The following is a 24831-nucleotide window of genomic DNA, read 5'->3' as shown; positions in this document are numbered from 1 at the left end:
AAGTATCCAAAACAAAAAATATAAAGCTTATGAAAGAAGAATGAATTTATTTTTCACAAGATAGTTTAGGTACAATACATTTTTTGCAAAATATTTGAAAATATGTATTCGGATTATTGTTCTGAAACTATTTTCTTGTGGCATTTTAAAGTAATTACTATTTAAATAGGAATAAGCCACAATTAAAGGTTAAAGTAAGTTTATTAACATTTTAATTTCCACTTCGGAAATCGTTCTCGAAATACAAACATTAGTAAACTAAACAAATTTTGTTTTTTTGTTACTTGGTGAAAAATTCTTCTAATAATTTAATTTTATGTGACTCATTTATATTGACAATTCAGACATACATTATACATTTTAAAGTAGACGACTTTAAAATCATATTGCCAATATTGTTGAGTTGCGTTCTTGGGACGACTTTAATTGTAAGATAGTTCATTCGATTACATGAAATCAACTTTAACTGACAACCACATGCCATAATGACAATAGAATTCTCCTATTAGTGATTCATAGTAAATTATGGGGGAAAACCATGTAAAAACCTCATAATACTATTACGACACGGTAAGTATTTGGTCGAACATTTAGTTTACTTTCAATAAACATCAAATTCTGATTTTATATATTTGTTATTTAAAAACCATAAATGATGTATCCTCGATATGTTACTGACTTACTAATACTTATTTTCCTTTTAATAACTTCCTCTTTTAATATGGGTAACCAGATCCTACTACATTCTGCCGAAAAATCAATCTTCTTTGATTTTTCTCTTTTTACCATCCGTTTCTTTTAGGACTACTTAAATCATTCGCTTATTATTAACATTTAATGGCGTTGATGTTTCACCTAAATAAAACTGATCGTATTCACAAGCTATTTTATAAATACAATTCTTTGTCCTTTCTTGTTCATTTTTAGGTTTGATTTTAGACAAAATAGATCTCAATGTGTTTGTTGTTTTGACTGCTGTTGAAATGTTGAATTTATAATACTTTATAATAAACCTAGCCCTGTAGTCCTTGAAATTATCTTATAAATGGCTATATGAGGCTATGAGTGCAATTTTTTCGGAATTACTATTTCATGATCAATGCTATCTGGATGTACATGTTTTGAGCCACTAAATACTTGAGTAAAAACCCGTTAAATGTTATTAAATTGAAATTGAGTTACAATATTTGATCTTATATACTTGGATGTTTAAGTTACAGCAGAAATTGATAATAAGGCAACGTTAGACTGCACTGTGGACTCCATAGTATCTTCTTCGCGTCAATCTTCGCATTTTTTGGCTCCTGGTTTTTTTGGAAGTGCAATAAACTCAGATTTCAGCCATTCTGTTGGTATTTCTTTAGAGTTGTATATGTTGTTGAATATATTTGCGATTATTGCTATTGATTCGTTGTCCATTACTTTGAGTAGTTCGGCTTGTATATTATCAGGGCCTGCCGCATTGCCATCCTTTAACTGTGATATTGCGGAATAAACTTCCTGCTGTAATATTCTTTTTCTGCTGTAATATTCTTGGTCCATCATTTACCGCTTCTTCTAGCTCAAAGGTGTTATCTCTTTGGTCTTCACATAGTTTTGCTAGATATTCTTTTAACGTTCTTATTTTACTCTGTTTAAGATGACGTTTCCGTCAGAATCAGTTATCTTTCTACCCTCGTCTTAGTCCTTTTGTGAGTTCTTTAACTTTCCTATGTACATTGTTGCTATCGAACTTTGACTGCAGAGTCTCAATTTCTTCCCATCTTTCCCTTGCTTCTTTTTCTTTCGCTTCTCTGATTTTCGTTCTTATTAATATATTTATGATTTTATATTTGTCTGGGTCATTTTTGGCTTCTCTTCTCTCATCCATTAGTTTCAGGATCGCATCTGACATCCATGGTTTTTTCTTCATTAATCTATCTATCTTTAAGTGTTTATCTTTTACATTTTGCAATATTTCTGTAATATGTTTAATCGTTTGTTCTTCGTTTAACGTGGTTGGACTCTCATCCTCGTATCAAAGTCTTTTAGGTCATATGATTGTGCTTTCCTTTTCTGCACTGTTTTAAGTTTGACTCAAAATACTCCCACCAGTGGAACGTGGCCTGCCTCCAAGTCTGCTCCAGGATAAGTCTTGACAGATGTAAAGCTATTTCGGAATTTGTTATTTACTCAAATATAGTGTATTTAATTCCTAATAATTCTCCTGGGTCTGTCTTTCCACGTGTACAGCTTACGAGGTGGTAATTGGAAGAATGTGTTGGTGACGAAGTAAGTCGAATTTTCTGCGAATTTTTCCATTAGGTCTCCTCTCTCGTTTCTGACTCCAAGTCCATGTGTTCCAATGTACTGTGTCTTATCTCCAGCTTTAATCTTGGCATTAAAATCGCCCATAATGATGAGAACTTCCTGTCGCCTATGTACCCCCTACATACCATAAATTTTATAAAAACCTGAGATCTTCAGCTCAAGCAGCCGGAGGTGCACTAATTGGCCCATTTGACTACTAATTAGACATTCTAACTTCTAAGTTTTTATACACATTCTGTGGAATAAAGTATTTGACGCAATATCGAGTGTATTATTTTGTAGGATAACCCATTTACTAACTAAAAATATTTTAAATGCAAAGTGGACCAACCCACATTAAAAAATCGAATATAGGTGTTTATCCAAAATTTTGATCAAATTTATCAAATAAGTAATATATCTAAATATACGTAGTTTGGAGATCTTACATATATAATAGTTTTGTAGATGAATAAATATCTCGACATCAACAACATTTCTATTTCTAATGCAAAGTTTGCCTGCACCAGAAGAGCTGCTTAAGATGATTTTTTGTAATTGCAAAAAAGTTTGCGGATTCGCCTGTAGTTGTAGGAGGTTTATTTTCTAATGTCACGTGTTCGACCTGCTCGGGAGATATTTGTCAAAACTGCCCTCCGATTAATGAAAAAGAAGTTGAAGTTGATAAAGATGGATCAAGTGATTGTGATTGTATTTTTACGTATGTGTTATATCTTATAATTACTATAAATAATCAAATAATATTGAGTGCTTTGTACTGGTATTAGAGTAGGGGTAATCTCTAAGGATTAAAAAAGTTGCAACCACAGAAATAATGTTTCATAAGCAAGAAACATTTTTTTTAATTGATTTAAATATATAACTTTGAAATTTAATGTTTACAAAACAAGTTTTAACATTTTTAGGGGTTAAAAAGTTTAAACTGAAAAAATATAGTTTCATAAGGAGGAACGAATTTTTAGTTATCTAAATGGAAAATTAATACATTTTATACTATAAATAGTCTTTTTAAGTTGTTTTTGCACAGGGATAGGTTAAAACCTTGAAACCAATGAAACATAATTTCACAAGCAACATCTGAATAACTGTTATTGATTTTAATTAATAAGTTAAGCTCTTTACATCTTAAAAAAATAATTTTTAACGTTATTTTTGTCATAAGCGGTAGCTTCTAAGGGTTGAAAATTTGTATTAAAGTAGAAATTAATATTGAATATGTTTATTTTAACATCGACAGAGAACAAAACAACATTAAAGAAGAATGAAATGTCATCCAAATTGAATTGATTGAATAAAAGGTCATATGAAGAACTCAGAAAAGATTAAAAAAAATATGTAGAAGGAAAAAGAGAGAAATGTTGAATAGAAAAATGCAACAAATTACAGATTATAATAACAGAAGAGAGACTAAAAAATTTTACAAGAAAACCAAGCAATACACCTAACGATACATGGTAAGATCAACAGTTTGCAAGGACAAAAATGGGGCAATTATCACCGAGAAAGAGGAAATAATGAAAAGGTGGAAGGAGCATTTTCAAGAGCTGTTAAACTCAGAAAAACAACAAAACGAAGATGAAGAAATAATTCACCACACAGCAGAAAAACTAGTTAAGCAACCAACATTGGAAGAAACGATAAACGTCATAAAACATCTAAAAAACAACAAAGCACCTGGCACAGATGGAATAACTGTAGAACTGATAAAGAATGGTGGGAATGCGCTATGGAGACGTATCCATAAACTAATCGACCGCAATGGACACTAAAAATTATCCCAAAAGATTGGAAAGTAGGAATCATACTTTCTATGTACAAAGAGGGAGACAAACGACTCTGCAAAAATTATAGGGGCATAACAGTTTTAAATGTCGTCTACAAAATATTATCAGGAATTGTATACAGCCGCCTCGAATCGTTTTCGGAGGAAATGATTGGTGAATACCAATGTGGCTTCAGACCAAAGAAGTCAACTATAGACCAAATACATATGTTAAGAGGTATACACGAAAAATGTGTTGAATATAACATACCTATTTACAACTCCTGATGGAGTGGATTGACATAAGATGTTAAAGCAACTATCTATGTTAGGGATACCCAATAAGTTGGTTAAACTACGAATGACTCTGGAGGGTTCCAAAGTTATGGTGAGAATAGATGGAGATATGACGCAGGCCTTTGATTTTGAAAATGGAGTTAGACAAGGTGATGCCTTATCAGCAACACTTTTTAATTTAACTTTAGAAGCTGTTGTTAGAAAACTGGATATAAACGGCTGTATTTATACAAGATCAATGCAAATATACGCATATACGGATGATATTACCATAATAAGCCGCAACAAAAGGGTATTAAGCGAAAAACTGGAACGAGAAGCTGCTACGTTGGGTCTATATATCAATGAAAGCAAAACCACGAGCTGGATGAACTAATGCAGAGCGCAGATATTGTTAGATTTGTAAAGTCACAAAGACTAAACTGGCTTGGTCACCTAGAAAGAATGCCAGATATTCGAGCTGTAAAAGTAGTCCAGACATGGAAGCCCTAAGGAAACAGAACAAGAGAAAGGCGCCGTAAAAGATGGATAGACGACTTAGAGAGGGATCTTAAAACCATGAACATCAGGCAGTGGCGAAGGAAAGTATCCGACAGGACAGAATGGAAGAACATTGTTAAGCAGGCCAAGACTCACAAAGGGTTATAGCGCCATTAGAAGAAGTAGAAGATGTTTATTTTACATAATTCAGTCAGATTTTAATGCATGCAATTTAATGCAAATGTGTCCATTGCGCTGATAAGCATCCAGCCAACTACAGAGGGTGTCTTGTCGCAAAAGAGATGTAGAAAATAAAAAACATAAATTTGATACAAAAAAGGTTATCCTACCAAATCATCCAGAGAGAAGAGTTACAGAAGAAGAATAACAAAACAATTCTACTGATTGGAATCAAACAGGGAGAGCTACTGTAAATAAGAAATATAGCGATGCATTAAAAACTAACAACGCAAATCTACAAATAAAAAAACAGAATAAGAAATAATTAGCCTCGACTTTACAGCTGAAAAACTTATCTAAAAAAATTGAATGAACGGGTTACTCGCCTGGAACATAGCGCTAAGGGTGCTATTCCCAAAATCAAAAATGGCTAGTAAAATCAATATCATGGAATGGAATGCCAATGGGTTGATACAACATCAACAAGAGGTACATCCGATCTTTGACATCGAGAAAATTGACATTTGCCTTATATCTGAGAAACATTTTACAAATTAATCATACATCAAATTCAAAGGATATAAAGTGAACCACACACACAATATACCCTGATAATGCAGCCAAATGGGGTAGTTCAACTGTAATTAAAAATAATATACTTCATTACGAAGAGTTGAAGTATAAATCTGCACATATACAAGCGACTAGAGTATGTGTAGGAACTAAAAACTATGATATCAATGTTAATTTAATTTTTTAAACTAGTAGAGAGATATATAGTAGAAAGAGACTTTAATGCAAATAATACTCATTGTGACTCTAGACTAAATATCACTAAAAGAAAGGATCTTCTATTGGTTATCAACAAATATAGGTGCGAATAAATATATACTGGCCAACCAAGCTTCGTAAATAAAAATATTTCAGTTAATTACCTGAACATTGATGATGGTTGCGACATGAACTTAGATCATTCGCCCATAGTATTAACTATGGGCGACTAACATATTAGTTAATAAACTAACGGATTGGGAAAGTTTTAAACTATGTCTTTGAAAAAAAAATCAACCTGACAGTACCACTACAAAACTCAGAGCAGCTAGATGAGGAAGTTAAACTGTTTGAGCTGTGCACAATGTCCAGCAAACAGCAAGGGAAAACACTTCTGTGCTGAAACCTAGGGTATACGGAAATAATTATCTAAAGGAAATAAAAAAATTAGTAACCGATAAAAGGAAACTAAGAAGAATATGGCAACAAACTAGGTCTTCTCAAGATAAAACAAGATTAAACAATGCGAGTCAAGAACTCAAACCAGAAATCCAACTAATCCAACTAAATAATACAATTATTACATACTTAAAAAATTTAACTGATGATAATAGACTAGGGCCAGGAACAGAGTAGAAAAAGCAGACATATTTGCTAAACATCTTAAAAATACATTCAAGCCCATTGAAAGCTAAGAAGATGAGAACAGTTGGAAAGAACCAATTCAACTAGTTAGTAATAAGACCAACTAGACAGTAATAATACCAACTTCTCCTAAATAAGTAATGATTAAAGTAATGATAATTTAAATCCGTAAAATAGTTTCGAAACACAATTCAGATATCTGCCTTAATCTGAGCCTTCTAAAAATTGCAAGGCATAGCAGACGTTGATAAAGATGTTAATAGAGACATTGGGAATCTAAAATTTGCATTCCACGACATGTCTCCTCAACTAAGCAGAAATCATCAGCGAATTGGTTTCTTGTACTCATACAGAGTAGATCCGAATAAAATGAAAAAGACAGTCAAGATTTCATTTCACATACAAAGCGTCTATGTATCTGTTTATACGTATTTCGTTTTATTAAAGCTCATCAGAACAGCTATTCATAGGCGTTCTCAACGTGAAAAATAAATCTTTACTGTCTTTAAGAAGCAACAATAAAATGGCTTTGAAACGGACGCAATAGCGACATCTGATATTAAATCTGTAAAATAGTTTCGAAACACAATTCAGATATCTGCCTTAATCTGAGCCTTCTAAAAATTGCAAGGCATAGCAGACGTTGATAAAGATGTTAATAGAGACATAAGGAATCTAAAATTTGCATTCCACGAAATGTCTCCTCAACTAAGCAGAAATCATTAGCGAATTGGTTTCTTGTACTCATACAGAGTAGATCCGAATAAAATGAAAAAGACAGTCAAGATTTCATTTCACGTACAAAGCGTCTATGTATCTGTTTATACGAAATTAAAGCGAAATACGTATAAACAGATACATAGATGCTTTGTACGTGAAATGAAATCTTGACTGTCTTTTTCATTTTCTTCGGATCTACTCTGTATGAGTACAAGAAACCAATTCGCTAATGATTTCTGCTTAGTTGAGGAGACATGTCGTGGAATGCAAATTTTAGATTCCCCATGTCTCTATTAACATCTTTATCAACGTCTTACCGACGTATATTACGTATATCCTGGACTGAGCACGTGACCAACGAAGAGGTACTACGCCGGATAGGTAAAGAGAGAGAGGTAGGAATAAGTATAAAGAAAAGAAAGTTGGAATACTTGGGTCACGTTATGAGACACAATAAATATAGAGTACTACAACTGATCGTCCAAGGGAAAATAGACAGCAGAAGGGGTCCAGGGAGGAGAAGACACTCGTGGCTCCAAAACTTGCGGCAATGGTTCGGATTGTCATCTGCTGAACTATTCAGATCTGCCGCAAACAAAGTCAGAATAGCCATGTTGATTGCCAACGTTCGGAACGGACAAGGCACATGAAGAAGAAGATCAACGTCTGTTTCCTGTTCCCCATGTCCGTTTCGAAACTATTTTACGGATTTAATATCAGATGTCGCTATCGGTCCGTTTCGAAGCCATTTTATTGTTGCTTCTTAAAGACAGGAAAGATTTATTTTTCACGTTGAGAACGCCTATGAATAGCTGTTCTAATGAGCTTTATTAAAGCGAAATACGTATAAACAGATACATAGACGCTTTGTACGTGAAATGAAGTCTTGACTGTCTTTTTCATTTTAATGATAATTTATTAATAATAACCAAGTTACAATTAATAATAACCATGAACGAAACATATGGTCAATAATAGGATATATGTTGAGAACTTGTTTTTGATGAGAAAACTTGCTTAAATTTGAAATAGACTCATCAAAACTGGTACAAATTTAGATATCCTAAAGCAAGAAGACGAAAGACCATTATACTAAAAACTTTTGTGAAGATAATTTTGTAAATGTAGAAGAATTTATACAGACTGAGTACAAACACATTATATAGTTTTCGATGCTACATCTATATCTCACCTTAAAATAATGCGGTCCCAGACTCGATAGTACTATATCATGATATTGATATAATTATATCGTATTTTTTGTCTCATAAAAGCTAGCTGTATTCAAAGTGTAATCAAACAGGACATTTCTTAAACAATTACTTAACTACAGAAAGTCAAGAGCCTGCAAACAATTCCAGTATCGCTAACACTCGAAATAAATTCCCTACCACGTCAGCTCTACAAATAAATGACAAATCTTCATTGTATCAACCTCTAACCCATAATATAATACCCAATATACAATATAATAACAATGATACAAACAAAGAACTAACCACGGACATTTCTTTGCCTACCCAAGAAATAATGGAATCAGAAAATGTATATACAACTAGTTCCAAATGCAGTATTACAGAAGTAACAACACCTCCTCTTTCCTCACAAACTAAAGTTGCATTTTCAGTACCAACTACCCAGATAAAGAAGAGAACCTAATATCTAACATATACGACAAAGCAACAATATCTGTCAAGCGTATGGAATAAACCAAGGAGTCAGACAGGGGACACCATGTCAACAAAACTATTTAACCAAGCGCTTGAAGATATATTTCAAAAACTAGACCGGAAAATTGTGGCATTAATATAAACGGTCCGTACTTAAACCATTTGCGATATGCTGATGACATCGCGCATTGGTCAAATACTTTTCTTTCGAGGCTAATTGGTATAATGGCCCTAAGTGTTCCAAAGGCTACCCACGCTAAAGTAATTCGTCTTTGAATTTCGCATGTTTGGTTATCCCTGCTAATTCTTATTTCATAACCCAAATACGTATATTTCTCCACTAGTCCAACCACTTTATTTTGAATAGTTAAATGGTTATTGGGGACCATAGAAGTTCATTCTGAGGCCCACCTTCGAACATGCAAAGTCCAATTCATTTAACATATCTGTGGCTTCTCCTAAATTATCTGTGATAAGAACAATGTCATCTGCAAAACGGAGATGGTTAAGTTTTTCGCCGTCTATTGTAACTCCTCTGTGGTCCTAATTGACCATCTTAAATGCATACTCTACTGCCATTATAAATAATTTCGGTGACAATGTATCTCCTTGCCTTATCCCAAGTTTTATTTTTATTGGTCGGGTCTTATCGTGTATCTTAACAGTCATAGTGGCATTTTTGTAAATATTGTAAATAAGTTCACTATACCCTATGGTCCATCCTGCTGTCATTCATTGCTTCTATAAGGCTGTCTATTTCGATCGTGTTGAACGCTTTATGAAAATCTATGAAAGTGAAGACAAGAGGTTTGTTGTATTCTACAGATTTTTCAATGAGCGTCTTTACTGTATGGAGGTGATCATTGGTACCATAATTTGATTGGAATCCTGCCTGCTCTCTTGGTTGGTAGAAATCTAATTTTTTCTCCAATCTTAATGTCACTAACCTAGTGAAGAGCTTGTATATCTGATTCAACAGGCTAAGAGGTGTATAATTCTCTAGGTCCGTTCTATCTCCTTTTTTATGTAAAAGGATGGTTATAGCATTGTTCCATTCTATGCATTCTTATCGCTTCTCATTTGTCTTCTTTGATCTAGCACCGTTTCAGTATATGTACTTATTTTACTATCTGATTTTCTTTTAGAACAGTGCGCTCGGTGACTTTCTTGTAAGGGGTTTATGATGCAATTATTCAAGTTGTTAAGATCGTTCTCGGAGGTTTCATGCAGTAGTAGCTTATTATTGATATGTGCCTAGTATTCGTTGATATCTAATGAGGGTATCCAGATATCATGAGATTTATTTTTAATCATTATGTTTCTCTCTTTTTGTGTTGATTTGGATTTTCGCTCGTATCGTTCTGTGGTCAATGCTTGTGGTGAACGTGTTGAGTACTGTTACATCTTTAATTATTTGTTTTTTGTCACTTATGATGTAGTCGATTTCGTTCCTTGTTCTACCGTTTGGACTTTCCCAGGTCTATCTTCTATGCATTATTTTTGAAAAAGAAGCTGTTCATGTTGAATAAATTATTCTGGAGTAGAAATCCTAGTAACGTTTCTCCTCGGTCATTTCTTTTTGGAGAAACGAATTTTTCCAAGGATGTTTCTAGCTCTGCTTCTTTTACACCTATTTTTGCGTTGAAATCGCCACATAAAATTGTAAATTGAGTACGAGAATCAATAAGCAAAGTAGATATATCGTCATAAAATATTTCGATTTCTTCGTCTGTCTGGTCTGTTGCTGAAGCGTATACTTGGATAATTTTAGTTGATATCTACTGTGCAACTTCGGAATAAAATATACCAGTCTAGATGATATACTTTGGATGTTTATTATCTTGCGGGGTTTGAACAAGAAACAAACAAACAAAGAAACCGATGCCTCCAACTGATGTAGTTTCAGGGCCAGTCTAATAGCATATATGCCCTAAATTTAGTGTTTTTAAAGTTTCACCTCTCTTTCTAACTTCGCTGATACCTATGACATCCCATTTATTTTTATTCATTTCAGTTTCTATGTCTGTGAATCTCTCCTTGGACAGTAGATTTCTGGTTTGTATGTACTAACGTAAAGAGTAATAGGGTTTTTGGGTTTCCGTATAGTCAGCTTTTTGTCCTTGGTCAAATTTTTTTACTGGTCAAATTTAATCGTACGATTAGGGTTTTTGCTTAATTTCAATGAGGAAATGACACAGTTCCCAGCAGAGCCGTTTTCATTACATTTCTTACCACAGAACGATACACATGTAGTTTTACCCGAAGAAGTCCTTCAGGTGAGTCGTAATAATTTTTGTATAAGTTATGTTCTACCGGTTTTAATATAGATAGGACATTAACAAGTTCCTCTCCCACTTATAATTTCCTTTTCTCTTTATTTTTGTTTTGTTTTTGTGCTAGTAAGAATGTGCTAGGAATTATCCGCACATCTCCTCAGACTCTTGGCAACTCGGCGACGTTCATTTTGTGTACTTCAAACATTGTCCATCGTTTGTTGTATTACAGTACTAGAGCTAGGGAAATATCGATATGATGGGTACTGCTTTCCCAGTTAAATTTAGAAAATGGCCGAATTAGGTCATTCGATGTAGAACGATCAGTAAGTACCATACTCTTAGTGGTTTAAAAATATAAGAATAAACTGTAAAAATATCGTTAAAATTATTCGTGAGCCTCTATACATAAATTTATGAAGCTAGAACAATCGCAAACGTCCCACTGGGTATGGCATTATAATAACATTGATAATAAATAAAAATCGTAGCACAAGTAAATAAAACTACGGTTTAATTTAAAATATTTTATTTTTGTTAAGTCCAATTGTTGCTCTTTTAATATAAAATAATATAAGAGTACTCTCGGGTAATACATGTCAAAAGTGGTTACCCGTTATTTTTAGCACCAAAAATACAAAATATTTATATGAATTTGTTTAAAAAGTTTTAATAAATATATTTTTTTTTGGTCTGTATTATTATGACATTAGTTAAAATGGTATTTATTTTAATACTAAGTGATAATTATTTATCAAACTACTTACAAAACATTAAACTTTCTAAAAAATACAAATTTGTAAGAATTATAAACGTATCAAATATTTAGCTTACTCTACTTATATACGAATTTATTAATATAAACTTAAAAATAAATATACGATGGCTAATACTAATTTCTCACACACATGTACTCTCATGGTGTCTTTGTTTATATTCTTTTCAGGTCTAACCAAATTCCACCTTCAACTTGAGGTACGAAACTAGGAATCTCCAACTTCAAAGGTTGTTTAGTCTTTTTATTTACGCCAACTTTGTAGCTTTTCAAAATATTCGTCAATCCTACTTTTGTTTGCATTATACCAAACCTCATACCTAAAAAATAATAAAAATATTTTAATATCACAAGAATAATAGAGCATAATGATAAATCAACATGAATAAAATAAAACATGAGAAAAGTAAAGCATCAAAACTACAAATACACTAGGGTGGCCGTGAACAGGATCCCCAATAAATTTTTAAACGCAAGAATAAAAGGAAAAAGACCTGTTGGAAGACCAAAAAAGGGATGGGAGAACGAGGTAGATGAGGATGGTAAAGGAGGCCAAGGCCCGACATTTGAGTAATGACATCAGAAACATATGCAGGATAGACAACACAAATGTGAGTACAAGATAGAAAAAATAATGGAACAGACACATTAATATACATAATGGCAGAAAGCAGAATACTGAGAATAGGCAAGTCACCAAAGCGTTTCGGAAGAAAAAGCAGAAGTCGCCCTACAAAGAGATGGAATGATAATCTTTTAATATTATAACAGTTAACTGGAAGAAGAGCAGGTACTATGCCTAAATAAAATGTGATATATGCTTATGTTAGAGGTCCTGAAAATATTTTTTTGTGGCATGTTTAAATAAAATATTGTATTTATATGTGATTAAATCACTATTGATTGTAGTGAAAATTACATTTTGCATTTGCTTTGAGGTTTGGATTTCCAATCCTGAAATCGTTTTAAAAAAATATTAAAAATTAAAAATTGTTAACGTATTATCAAAGAATATATATATATATATATATATATATATATATATATATATTCGCATATGCGTCTATATTCTTTGCTATTATTTTTACCAAATGGCGCTTTTTAACAGTCAATTTGATAGTTGACTTACTTGGTCTGGATGATGTAGGTCAAAAACATGGCGAATTGCTTATATGATCGAGGCCAAGTAAATCAATTGCCAAATTAGCTCATCACATGTTAACAACTTACCGTGCTACACTTAGATTTTAAACATATATAGGATCATAAAAAAAAACATTGGAAAAAGACTCTAAAGAAGCTTAACTCATATTTCTCTAATTAATATACAGAAAACATATGCTTATGATTCTATGAAAATCGACATAAGGTAAATGTTTACCTAAATAAGAAAGAAACATTAAATATATGAAGGCAGGCGTTTTAGAACTGTAAAAATATCAAATAAATAAACGTATAATAATTATCAAGATACAAACCTATACATATTCTTGGTCCTTCTCCGAATGGAATATGTGCATACTGATTTCTATCATGTTTGTTCTCGTCTGAAAATCTTTCTGGGTCGAAAACTTTGGGGGATGGATAATATTCTTCATCATACTGGATTCCCTTTATTGGTATGAATACCCGTACTCCTTTGTTAATTTTTATATCGTGGTCTGGTATTACGTAGTCTTCAACGCACACTCTTGTAACGAATGGAACCGGTGGATACATCCTTAGTGTCTCTGTAATAAAATATATAATGTTCCTTATAGTTACGTACAGTTTCATGTTGGGTTAAAATTAAATAAATTTAAATAACGAATTGAATCTCTAAATTTTCAAGGGGCAAAGAAAATGGGCTTTAATATAGTCTGATAATCTAGTAGGTCATGTGGGTGTCAAGACGGCTAGAAGATATGTCTACCTACATGTATATAAGGTCGTTGTCTCTCTAGCCAATTTATCTCGTCTTTATTGTTTGTTTTTTTTTGTAATGAAACCTTACTCATAAAATATTTACTTTTTATTTTAAATATTTCAAGTTCCCTTAAAATATTTAAAATTCTAGCTATAATATATTATATAATACCATTTGTTTTTTTTATGTACAATTCTTTCACAATCTCAATCAGTTCTGCTAAATATATCAAGAACCTATCCTGCAGAGACAATAACACACTCTTTTAGATATTTTGGATCTATGTATTTGTAAAAATAAAACAACAATTTGTTGTAGCGATGCATTTAAAATATGTTAAGTATCTTATATACTAAAACGCTAAGCCCTTTTCTTGTCCACCACTTTACTCAAAAACCATATTAGATAATTAAAATATTTTTTCGGAATATTATTAGTATTACGTATGAGATTGTCAAGATATACTTTTGGTACAAAAATTCACTTCCGGTTTTGAGATGACCGGAAGTTAAAATTTACTTTTAACCCCAAGTTAGGTTAGTTAGTTAGGTTAGTTAGTAAGTTTAAGACCACACAATGTATATATCGATCGAAAGGTCTCGTCGAGACAAATCTAAATATGTACTTCCGGTTGCGATCCGACACTGAAAGTGGCCCGAAACGCGCATAAAACGTCAAGATAGAGCAAATCTGACACCGGATTCGTGATCAGCATGCAAAATTAACTGCTAAATGATAACATTGTAACAAAAAACATTGTTTTCGACGAAATATTTCGTGATATTTAATACACTTTTTACTTGCATTATTATTGATGAATGTTATGTATATTCTTGCTTATATTGTTTGTATTGATCTCTTAATTTTTCTCGCAAAATAAAAATTTCATTTAAAAAACTCGATGTCGAGTTGGTCCGCTAGTATACTTTAAAAAAGTTATTTGATCTTGATTAAAAATTATCTGAAGCTGAATTTGAATGCCATCTTAAATCAAATATCAACTTAGTTCCTGGATCAAACGGTATATACTACAACATGATGCATAGCTTCTCTTTAGCAAGAAAAACAAAATTATAGTATTGTCTAAATAATTTATGACAAAGAGGTTCTATCCCATTGAGCTGAAAAGAGTACTTTTTCTTCTTCTTCTTCTTCTTCTTGTTCTTCTTCTTCTTTTTATGTAGACATTACTCCATTCGTTCCATTCTACTCTTCTGTTTCTTACCCAGTTCTTGATGTTCTCCACCTTGCATCTTCGTCGTATATCTGTACTTCTAGCTCTGTCCCATAGCGTCTTGCCATCAATGTTTCTAAGTGCTTTCATCTCTGCTGTTTCTATCATCCTTTTTGTCCTCTCGGTATAGGTCGTGTTTCTGCCGCGTATGTTATTATTGGTCTGATGACTGTGTTGTAAATTGTGCCTTTCATTTCTTTCCCGATATTTTTATTTCTCCATATTGTTTCATTTAGGCAACCCGCAGCTCTGTCATGACAAACCTCGATGCCCATGCACTCTTTAGAGCCACACAGGACCGAGAGGAGTATGCCAGAATTGTCGCCAACATCCACTAATTGGACAGGGCACCATAAGAAGAAGCAGCTCTGTTTGCTCTATTCACTTGATCTTCCACTTCAGTTTCGAGCTTTCCGTAGCTGAATAATGTGATGCCTAGATATTTAAACTCCATCACTTCTATGATCTGACCTTAAAGCTCCAATTAACTTTTTAGTAAATTTGCTGTTATAACCATGCATTTTGTCTTTTTTGAGGAAATTAATATGTAAAATTTTCTGGTGGTTATATTAAATTGGTGCAGCATACGTTGTAAATCATCTTTACTTTGACAGAATATTATTCCTTAGTCTTCATAGCAAATTATTTTAAGTTGTTTTTCTCCGATTTGGAACCCTTTTTAGTTCTTACTTTTTTTATTATTTCATCCATGATTAGGTTGAACAATAGAGGACTCAGGGAATCTCTGCCTTGTCCCTTTGTCAGCTTCAATAGGGTCGGTTAGTTCTTCTTCTACTTTTACTTTTTTTGTGTTGTTTTGGTAGATATTCTTGATCGTTTTAATTATTCCTAGAGGTATCTCTCTTGCGTACAATAAGTGGATAACGTCCTTTAATTTAACCCAGTCAACTGCCTTCTTAAGGTCTACGAAACATAGATGTGGCGGTTTGTTGTATTATATATTATATTTAATCTTGATTAAAATGCTCAAAAGATCATTATTTAAAGCTGAATTAGAATGCAATCTTAAATCAAATATCAACTTAGTTCCTGGATCAGACGGTATATACTACAAAATGATATATAGCCTTTTGTTGCCAGAAAAACAAAATTATTGTATTTCCTAAATACTGTATGACAAAGAGGTTCTATTCAAATGAGCTGGAAGGGTACTTAGTTGTTCAAATTTTAAAATCAAATGAAGATACCTACAATATTAACTCTTATCAGATAATTCTATAAAGGGACTTTGGGTTGCTACCTAAAGTCCGTTTGGCTCCGGACCAGTGAGCCTGGTTGAGAGCTTACGTTGCCACGAAGCGAATCTACTTAAAATTTTAACTTCCTACATAATTATCAGCAACAATGAAATCGAATACCAATTAAATAACATTTAAAGAGTTTTCACCCGTATACTTAGTGGCTTTAAACATATATATCTAGTAGCAGAACTGAAGATGGACTTTTTAATAAAAAATTTTGTGATATATGCTACACAGCCAACTACAATAAATTAACTTTTTCTTGTAGATTTTATTATTCCGTTAAATTAAATACTATTTAGTTATTTACTATTTGTGCTTACCATCAATAACTTGACTCATGTATTTCATCTCATTTAAGGCATCGTAAGTAATTTGTCCGTTATATTTTTTAAGTACGTGGTTAATTTCTTCTCTGAGTGTGTCCTGGATAGATGGATTTTTGCCAAGTTCGTATAAAGCGAAACTCATTGTGGTTGCACTGGTTTCAAAACCAGCAATGAAGAATACGAAGCTTTGGGCGGTCATTTCGTCCAGGGTAAGTGAAGTTCCATCACCTAAAATAAAAATATGTAATCAATACATAACTTTCAGCAATATGAATAAAAAATGTTTAGAATTATACATAAGAAAATGAATGAAATATTAGCAGATATATACCACGTTATTTGTTTAAACTAGAGCGCCAGATTTTATAATATAATGTCCGGTTTATAACGTCCTGTAGCTTCCGGTAAAGTTTCAATTACACACGCGTTTAATGGTATGCTCACACGTAGATTTTAAAGAGTGTTGGAGATAAACTGCTGCCTTAGTCCTTATTTACCCTAAAATTCTCAGAGACCTAGTTGTTAATCTTTATTAATATTATTCTTTAAGATCACACAATTTGCAGTGTTAAACTTATCAAGCCAATGTGCAATGAGCATACTAGTACATAAATATCGCTGATCATGATTCTACATCTTTAAAATTGGACCTATACACTAAATAATGTTTTTCTTCCGGACAATAAATTAAAAAACCTTAATCTAGATTTATTTATTTTTTCACGCGTATATCATACATTCTTTGATAAATTTTGTTTTAAAAAAAGATTTAGTTAAATGACTCATTAGACTATTTGCTCAAAACTTATTACACGATCTAACATTTGGTATTTTAGGCATTATTAAAAATGTAAACTTGAGTCATGACAAGTATCGTCCGAAATCAAGCGCCGTAAGTGGTGAAATATAACCGAAATCACCTGCCCATAATGAATTCTAGGAAATTGGCGGCGCGTAAGTAAATATGTTTCCTTGCTGTTCACTTTGCATTGTAACAATAGAATATTATATGTCTGCTTATAGTAATAAAAGTAATATATTAGATCTGGTTTATAAAATAAATTTTCATTCACATTAATAATCTATCGACTGAGTGGATGCGCGGAAGTCGACTATACACTCTAAATATAAAATACTTAAATTAGTATATTCTTTTTATTTCAGAAGGATATTTATTTATTTGGTATATCTATAGAAAGAGAAACAAAATGTATTTATTTGGAAAAAGGAATACATCGAGTCATGCATTACATGAATCATATTTTACAAATACAATACTCCCCATAATTTATTCTACGTATTTCGTTTACGGCAATAAACAGGACGAAACGCAATATATTATCTAAATTCAAATTTTATATCTGACAAAAATTTAATTCTCTTAAGTGTCAAATAATCCAGAAGTATATTTAATAATGGAATTATTCAATATTCTGACAATATGTCGAAACGTGTTTATACAGCAAAATAAATACACAACGGATGAATCAACAGCTGAATCAGCAGATTGCTGCAACTACAAGCAAATACTTTTATTTCATAAGCGTCAATAAAAAAATAAAAATTCCAAAAGAGAAGCAAGAACTAAAATACAAAGTAAACGTTTAACTTTTATGGTATGGAACAGGAATGATTGATAACACAGACCAACAAATTAAACAAATTTGCTGCTTAAAAAATAACGAATTTTACATACTTTAAATTCTGATCACTACTTAATAGAAAGTAGAGCAAGTGAGAGACTTTAAATTAAAGAAACAGGTTCTAAAATTAATCGTTCCAAACAAAAATAAAGAACATAAACAAAATATAAACATCAAACTAAAAAACAAACTAAAACATGAAAAGATAAATGAAGAGTGGTAAGGGTGCAAAAGCATTATGAAAGAAGCAGCTGAAGAATTACTAGACATGGAATATAAACAAAGAAGAACAAAAACGAATGACTATTTTGACGAAGAATGCCAGATATAACAGAAAGAAAAACAGAGCATATTTACTGATGCAACAGAGGTACAGAACCCGACAATACTTTTATTTCATAAGCGTCAATAAAAAAATAAAAATTCCAAAAGAGAAGCAACAACTAAAATACAAAGTAAACGTTTAACTTGTATGGTATGGAACAGGAATGATTGATAACACAGACCAACAAATTAAAAAAATTTGCTGCTTAAAAAATAACGAATTTTACATACTTTAAATTCTGATCACTACTTAATAGAAAGTAGAGCAAGTGAGAGACTTTAAATTAAAGAAACAGGTTCTAAAATTAATCGTTCCAAACAAAAATAAAGAACATAAACAAAATATAAACATCAAACTAAAAAACAAACTAAAACATGAAAAGATAAATGAAGTGTGGAAGGGTGCAGAAGCATTATGAAAGAAGCAGCTGAAGAATTACTAGACATGGAATATAAACAAAGAAGAACAAAAAGGAATGACTATTTTGACGAAGAATGCCAGATATAACAGAAAGAAAAACAGAACCCGACAAACAAAGGAGGAATATAAATAACTAAGTAAAGAAGAAAATGAAATTCGACGAGACTTCTTAAATAATTAAAGAAGTATGTAGTCAGAACAATGAGAAATTTGAAGAAGTTTCTAGAACATTCGATAAGATACAGAAAAATTTAAACAACGTAGAAAGGGAGATCAAATAATTAGAGACCATAATAACAAATACAAAACTGCTACCACCAGTTAATGCAGTATTTTTAGATCCTGTAGTGGAAGAAGAATCACCTAGACACGAAACTACACATTTTATGAGATTAAAATTGCCATTAATTGATGGAAAGTCTTCTTGGTCCATATACCTTAGACAATTTGGAGCTATTGCGACAGCTAATCATTGGACATAACAAGAAAAGGCTGTTTTCTTGACTGCTGCTTTACGAGGTGATGCTGAGGATATCCTAAAATCGATTAATAAGGGTTAAGAGAAATGTTACTAGACCTTGTTCACGCGACTAGACAAACGTTACGGAGATGTCCATCTACAACAAGTCTACAAGGCGCAACTAAGAAGTAGAATTCAACGAGCAAGTGAAAATTTGCAAGAGTTTGAAGCAGATGTTGCTCGTATAGTGCGGTTGGCTTATCCGGAGGTACCAGACAGCATTTGGGAACAAATTTCTGTAGATACCTTCGTCAATGAGTTGAAAGAGACTGAATTACAGAAAGCTTTACAACTAGCAAGAGAGAAAGTCTTAGATGAAGCGCTTGCCATTTCCTTGGAACACGAACAAGATATCTCTAAAGAGAGCGACAAACTAAACGATAAACGTCTGGAGAAAATCGTAGGGAAAGTAGTAGTTCGTAGCACGATGCTAAAGAGAGGCGAACCCAGATGTTGGAATGGTGGTGACGTAGGTCACATTCGCCGTAATTTGCAAGAAAATAATACAACAGTCAGAAAGCTAGAACAGATCGAACACTGGGCTGTAAAAAGTCATTTAAATGCTGATGCTCAGTCAAGACGGCCATGCAGTGCAAATTGTAATCACTGTCTTAAACTAAAAGAACGACTTTGCCCCGTGAGACGAACCACCGTCATTATTGATCAATGGCAGCCCTCAACAGCTGCAAGACGCTCAATCAAATGATCCATGTATAAAAATAGTATTAGATTGGATGCGTCGAAGTGAAAGACTTTCTTGACAAGACATTAGTGCATGTAGTACAGAAGTCAAGTCTTACTGGAGCCAATGGAACTGCCTAGTACTAAAAGATGATCTTCTGTATAGCACCTTTGAGAACGATGTTGGTACAAAATCTAAGCTTCAGTTGATTGTACCTAAAAGTATATCGTTAGAAGTAGGTACATATTTCATTTCTTCCAATCTGACGTTTTGCTTATGGTCTATCTTATCTAGATTTATTTCATCTTTACGATGTTCCTTTTCTTTATGTTTCTTTTTACCGCAGGGGTTTATCTGGATATCGCCTAGTGTGCTAGGGTTTTAACCACTCTAACCGAGAAAAGCACGTTATTCCTTTAATACCACACTGGGAATCCTGTGTTTTGGCAGTAATTTTTTTTCCGCCAAATCCAACTTCCATAATCAGTCGTCTTGCTTGTGTTCTTATACTGCCATGTTATGATGGTTTTACGAAAACCCACAGGGGCTTTAACGGATTGATTTCTCGGTTAAATTTTTTAACACTAGACTAAATGAGTACCGTTGGGAGAAATCAGAGTTGGCCAAAATAGGTCGACGGTAAATATTAAAGACATTTTACTTAAGATAAGTTAAGATAAGAAGTTAAATGTGAATATACTTATGTAACGTGAGGTGCTTGTAATTCATGAAAATATTAATATTGATATTTGATATTGATTATTATTTCATGTGGTACAAAACACATAGCATCACTGGTATATTTATTAGATACAAAGCCAAACTGACTTTGTGATTACATGTTGTTTTTAACAAGAAAGGACAAAGTCTCTCGATAATTTTTTGAGATACTATAGTCCTATAGTAAAATACTATAGTAAAATAAATTAGATAATTGGTGCAGAACCCATGAAAATGTATACGTTTTTTTTAATATATACAGTAAAGTTGTCCATGAGAAATTCAAAAAATCTCAAAAAATACTAGTTTCTCACCTGAATTTTGAGCTCCTTCTTTATCATTCTTAATATCAATCAACAACTGCATAAAATCATTACGATGAACTTTATTCTTTTCTCTATAATTAACTGTATCCGTAACAACTTTGCTGAAAAAATCAGAAACTTCTTTAACTAACAGCCTCATACCAAACAACCGTCCAAAATTTGGAAAGTTATTAGCTATCATAAATTTCAAATTTTCAAAATTAGTTCTACTAAAGATTTTTTTTCCATTTATTCTGAATGGATTATTTGGATCCTTAAAACTATTACATTCTAGTCCAAAAGCACAGGAACCAATGACGTCAGTTGCAAAATTACCTAGAAATATAAAAACAAATATATTAGAAATAATATGGTATAAATAATTTTTAAAAATTAGTAGCTACGTGCGATTAACTATTTACTTATTGTAACTATTATGTTCACAATTCTTATTAACGTTGGAGCTCTGCACATATTATGTGCAACTATAGTGTAATTAGGATAAGTTTAGTATAAAAATTGCGAATTTAACAGTTTCAATAACTTGGCGGTTTTTCTCACACCTTATATCTCTTTCTCTCTCTAACCAAATACAGGGCAGATCTAACAGCCGTTTATTTAGTGCGGTAGATAGACAAGGAGTACAAGAGACACCAATATGTATACTATACTGCCAAAATACTACACACAAATTTGGAAATGCTTTCATAGTTTAAGGTAGACTACGTCAAACAGTTCTTGACTTTAAACCGATCAGCTACAAAATAAGTAATCTAACAATCTAAGAAAAATTATTGTGTATATTCAATACACATGTAACAACAGAAGAAAATTACCAATTTTATGAAGAATTGGAATACCACAAATTGTAGTGGTTACCTAAAATCCAAGATTTATAAACAGAAAGAGAGACAAGATGACGTGGACATCATACGATAGACTCACATAGAATCTAACCGAACATGCTCTTATTGATAGTAGACACTTTTTAATCTTCGAGATGTCGGTATTAAGAGAGGCACTAACACGGATTTAATCAGTACAGATTGCCGCCGATGACATTATTATGCAGAACAGAAGAGGCGGCAGAAATATATTCACAATAAAAAACAGAGTCAAAGGAGACCGGACTAGAAATAAATATTCAGAAAAGCTAACTCAGGCAAGAGCTATGAGAAACAGACGCACGGTTAAATCAGAGGATCATATTAAAACTGTGGAAACAGCTGTAACTGAAACTGAAACACTCCGCGTCTGGTAGTTGCTAGGTGAATTAAGTAACTCTGTAACTGTCAGTGCCGGTCCCAGGCCCGGATTAAGGAGGAGAGTTTGCGCCAGGAGGGGCATCTGGCAATAAAAACCTTGCTAAAACCATGGAAAAAAGGAATATGAAAAATAGAAATAACGATCCCCGTTAGCTATGCGCAGTTGCGGCTTCGCCTGACCCCTATGAAGAGTGAGCAAAGGCTACTCCTTAGAGAACGGAAGGGGCCAAAGAAGCTAGTCCTAAGGTTGCAGCTCTCAATGTCGGAAGTATGACAGGTAAGGGAAGGGAGCTCGCCAACTTCATGCAGAATAGAAGAATTGGTGTACTTTATGTACAGGAAACTCTTGAAAAGATAATAAATCGAAAGACCTTGGAGATGGATGCAAGTTAAGATATAGTAGTTTGAACAGTCATGGCAGAAATGGAGTAGGCATTATTTTGAACAGCGAATGAAAGAAACTTCTTGTAAGGGTACCCAGAAAAAGTGATAGAATAATGAGTGTTCAACTGAGTACAGGAAATACCAACGTGAACATCATATGTTCCTTCGCCCCACAGGTAGGGTGTAAAGAACAGGAAAAGGAATAATTTTGGAGGGTCCTTAATTGCGAAATGCTCGAGATCCTTGTAAATAAAAAGTAATTTATTGGAGGAGGTTATTGGTGACACATTGGCACAGAAATAGCGGAAATAGGAAGAGTTCATGGAGGTTTTGCTTGGTACAGCCTGTCGCTAAGATAAGATAAGAAGTCAGGTTACGTTTTAACGGAAAGACATCTGGCTGAGAAATCAACCCTCCCCCGGCATAGACATTCTGTTTCGAGACATCGAGCCAACAACATGTAGTATTATTATATTTGTAATATTTTTTATTTCATTACTACAAACAATTAAGTTTCTTTATATTTTTACGTTTACATAGAAGTATTAAACAGTTTTATTTACGGTCTTGAGTTCTTTACTAAAACCACGAGAAGTCCTAATAGTATTAAGCAACAAGCAACTGGAAGAATTCAATATTTCGTTTTCCATTGAACAGGTACCACAACAGTGATTGACTTTGTTGTGGCGTGGTATTTTTTCAGTGATCAATACGTTCTTTATGAAGTCTGAAGACCCGTATGTTACCTATAGTAGCGGGGCAAGAGAAAGTCAGATAGATTGTATGCTTTTTAGAAAAAGTCAGCTAAAAGAGGTAACAAACTGTAAAGTGGTAAAGTGTGCGTGTGTAGCAATTTTACACTAACAGGTGATAGTGGATACGAAGATAAAGGTAAGGTGGAAAGGATAACAGGTAGGACACCAAAAAATAAAGTGGTACAAGTTAAAGGATAAGGATTTGGCAATAGTCTTACAGAGTAGAGTGCTGGAGGAATTTGAGAAAAAAGATACGGTTAATGACCAATGTAGGAAGCTAACAGTAAAGTTGTGATGTGAATGGGACAGGAAGTGCTAGGCAAAACATCTGGTAAAGGGCCTCTCAGAGTAATAAACTTAGTGGTGGAACGATGAGGTGCAATAGAAGGTTAGAAAAAAGAACTAGGCGAAAAACAGGTATAACAGGTCTAAAAGAGAGGAAGATAAGGATATATACAAAGTGGCAAAGAGAGAAGCAAAGCGCGTTGTTGCTATTGCTAAGAAAATGTCATCTGCACAGCTGTATAAAGAGTTGGAAACACCCGAGGTGATGAAAAGGTTATATAGCATTGTTCAAATAAGGGACAAACCATCAAAGGATTTGACCCACGTGCAGCAGATTAGGAGTGCGGATGGAAGAGTGTTAAAAACCGATCTTGAAATAAAGCAAAGATGGTATGAGTGCTATAAAACGCAGCTAAATAAAGAACACTAGAGAAGAAAGAGAGGATCCCAAATGAGAATATAATACAGGGGATAGCAAGAGATAAATTTGTCGAGGCGTCAAATAGGGTGAAGAATGCTAAGGTAATAGAACCTGATGGAATACCTGTAGAGGTTTAGAAGGCTTTAAGAAAGGAAGGAGTTGACATTTTCTGGCAAAGAATGAGTAGAATGTATGAAGAAGAAACGACGCCCAATGTATGGAGAGAGATTGTGATGGTATTATTTTATAAAGATCAAAGGGGACATTCAGGACTATAAGAACTATAGAGCAATAAAGTTAATGTCTCACACAATAAAAATTTGGGAGAGAACTTTAGAGCAAAGGTTAATTAAGGAGAGAGACACCGATAGGAGAAGAACAGTTTGGGCTTATGCCAGGAAGAAGGAGAATGCCTTGTTTATGTTGAGACAGTTGATTGAGAAATACAGCAAGAAGAAAATAAAGCTAAATTTGATATTTATAAATCTTGAG

General features: G+C 33.1%; 1 protein-coding gene across 1 annotated transcript in view; it reads right to left on the bottom strand.

Annotated features, from left to right (window-relative positions):
- Positions 1-24831, bottom strand: part of LOC140435586 (uncharacterized) — a 163871-nt gene that overhangs the window by 73053 nt on the left and 65987 nt on the right. Inside the window, exons 5-9 of the mRNA XM_072524336.1 lie at positions 21239-21565; positions 16609-16842; positions 13362-13613; positions 12043-12203; positions 2238-2427 (exon numbers count right to left, since the gene is read on the bottom strand). Coding sequence (XP_072380437.1) covers positions 2238-2427; positions 12043-12203; positions 13362-13613; positions 16609-16842; positions 21239-21565 — 1164 coding nt within the window. The remainder of the gene's footprint in view (positions 1-2237; positions 2428-12042; positions 12204-13361; positions 13614-16608; positions 16843-21238; positions 21566-24831) is intronic.

The sequence above is a fragment of the Diabrotica undecimpunctata genome, chromosome 1, assembly GCF_040954645.1.
Source record: "Diabrotica undecimpunctata isolate CICGRU chromosome 1, icDiaUnde3, whole genome shotgun sequence".
NCBI classification, from domain to species: domain Eukaryota; kingdom Metazoa; phylum Arthropoda; class Insecta; order Coleoptera; family Chrysomelidae; genus Diabrotica; species Diabrotica undecimpunctata.
This window is presented reverse-complemented; position numbering and strand designations above follow the sequence as displayed.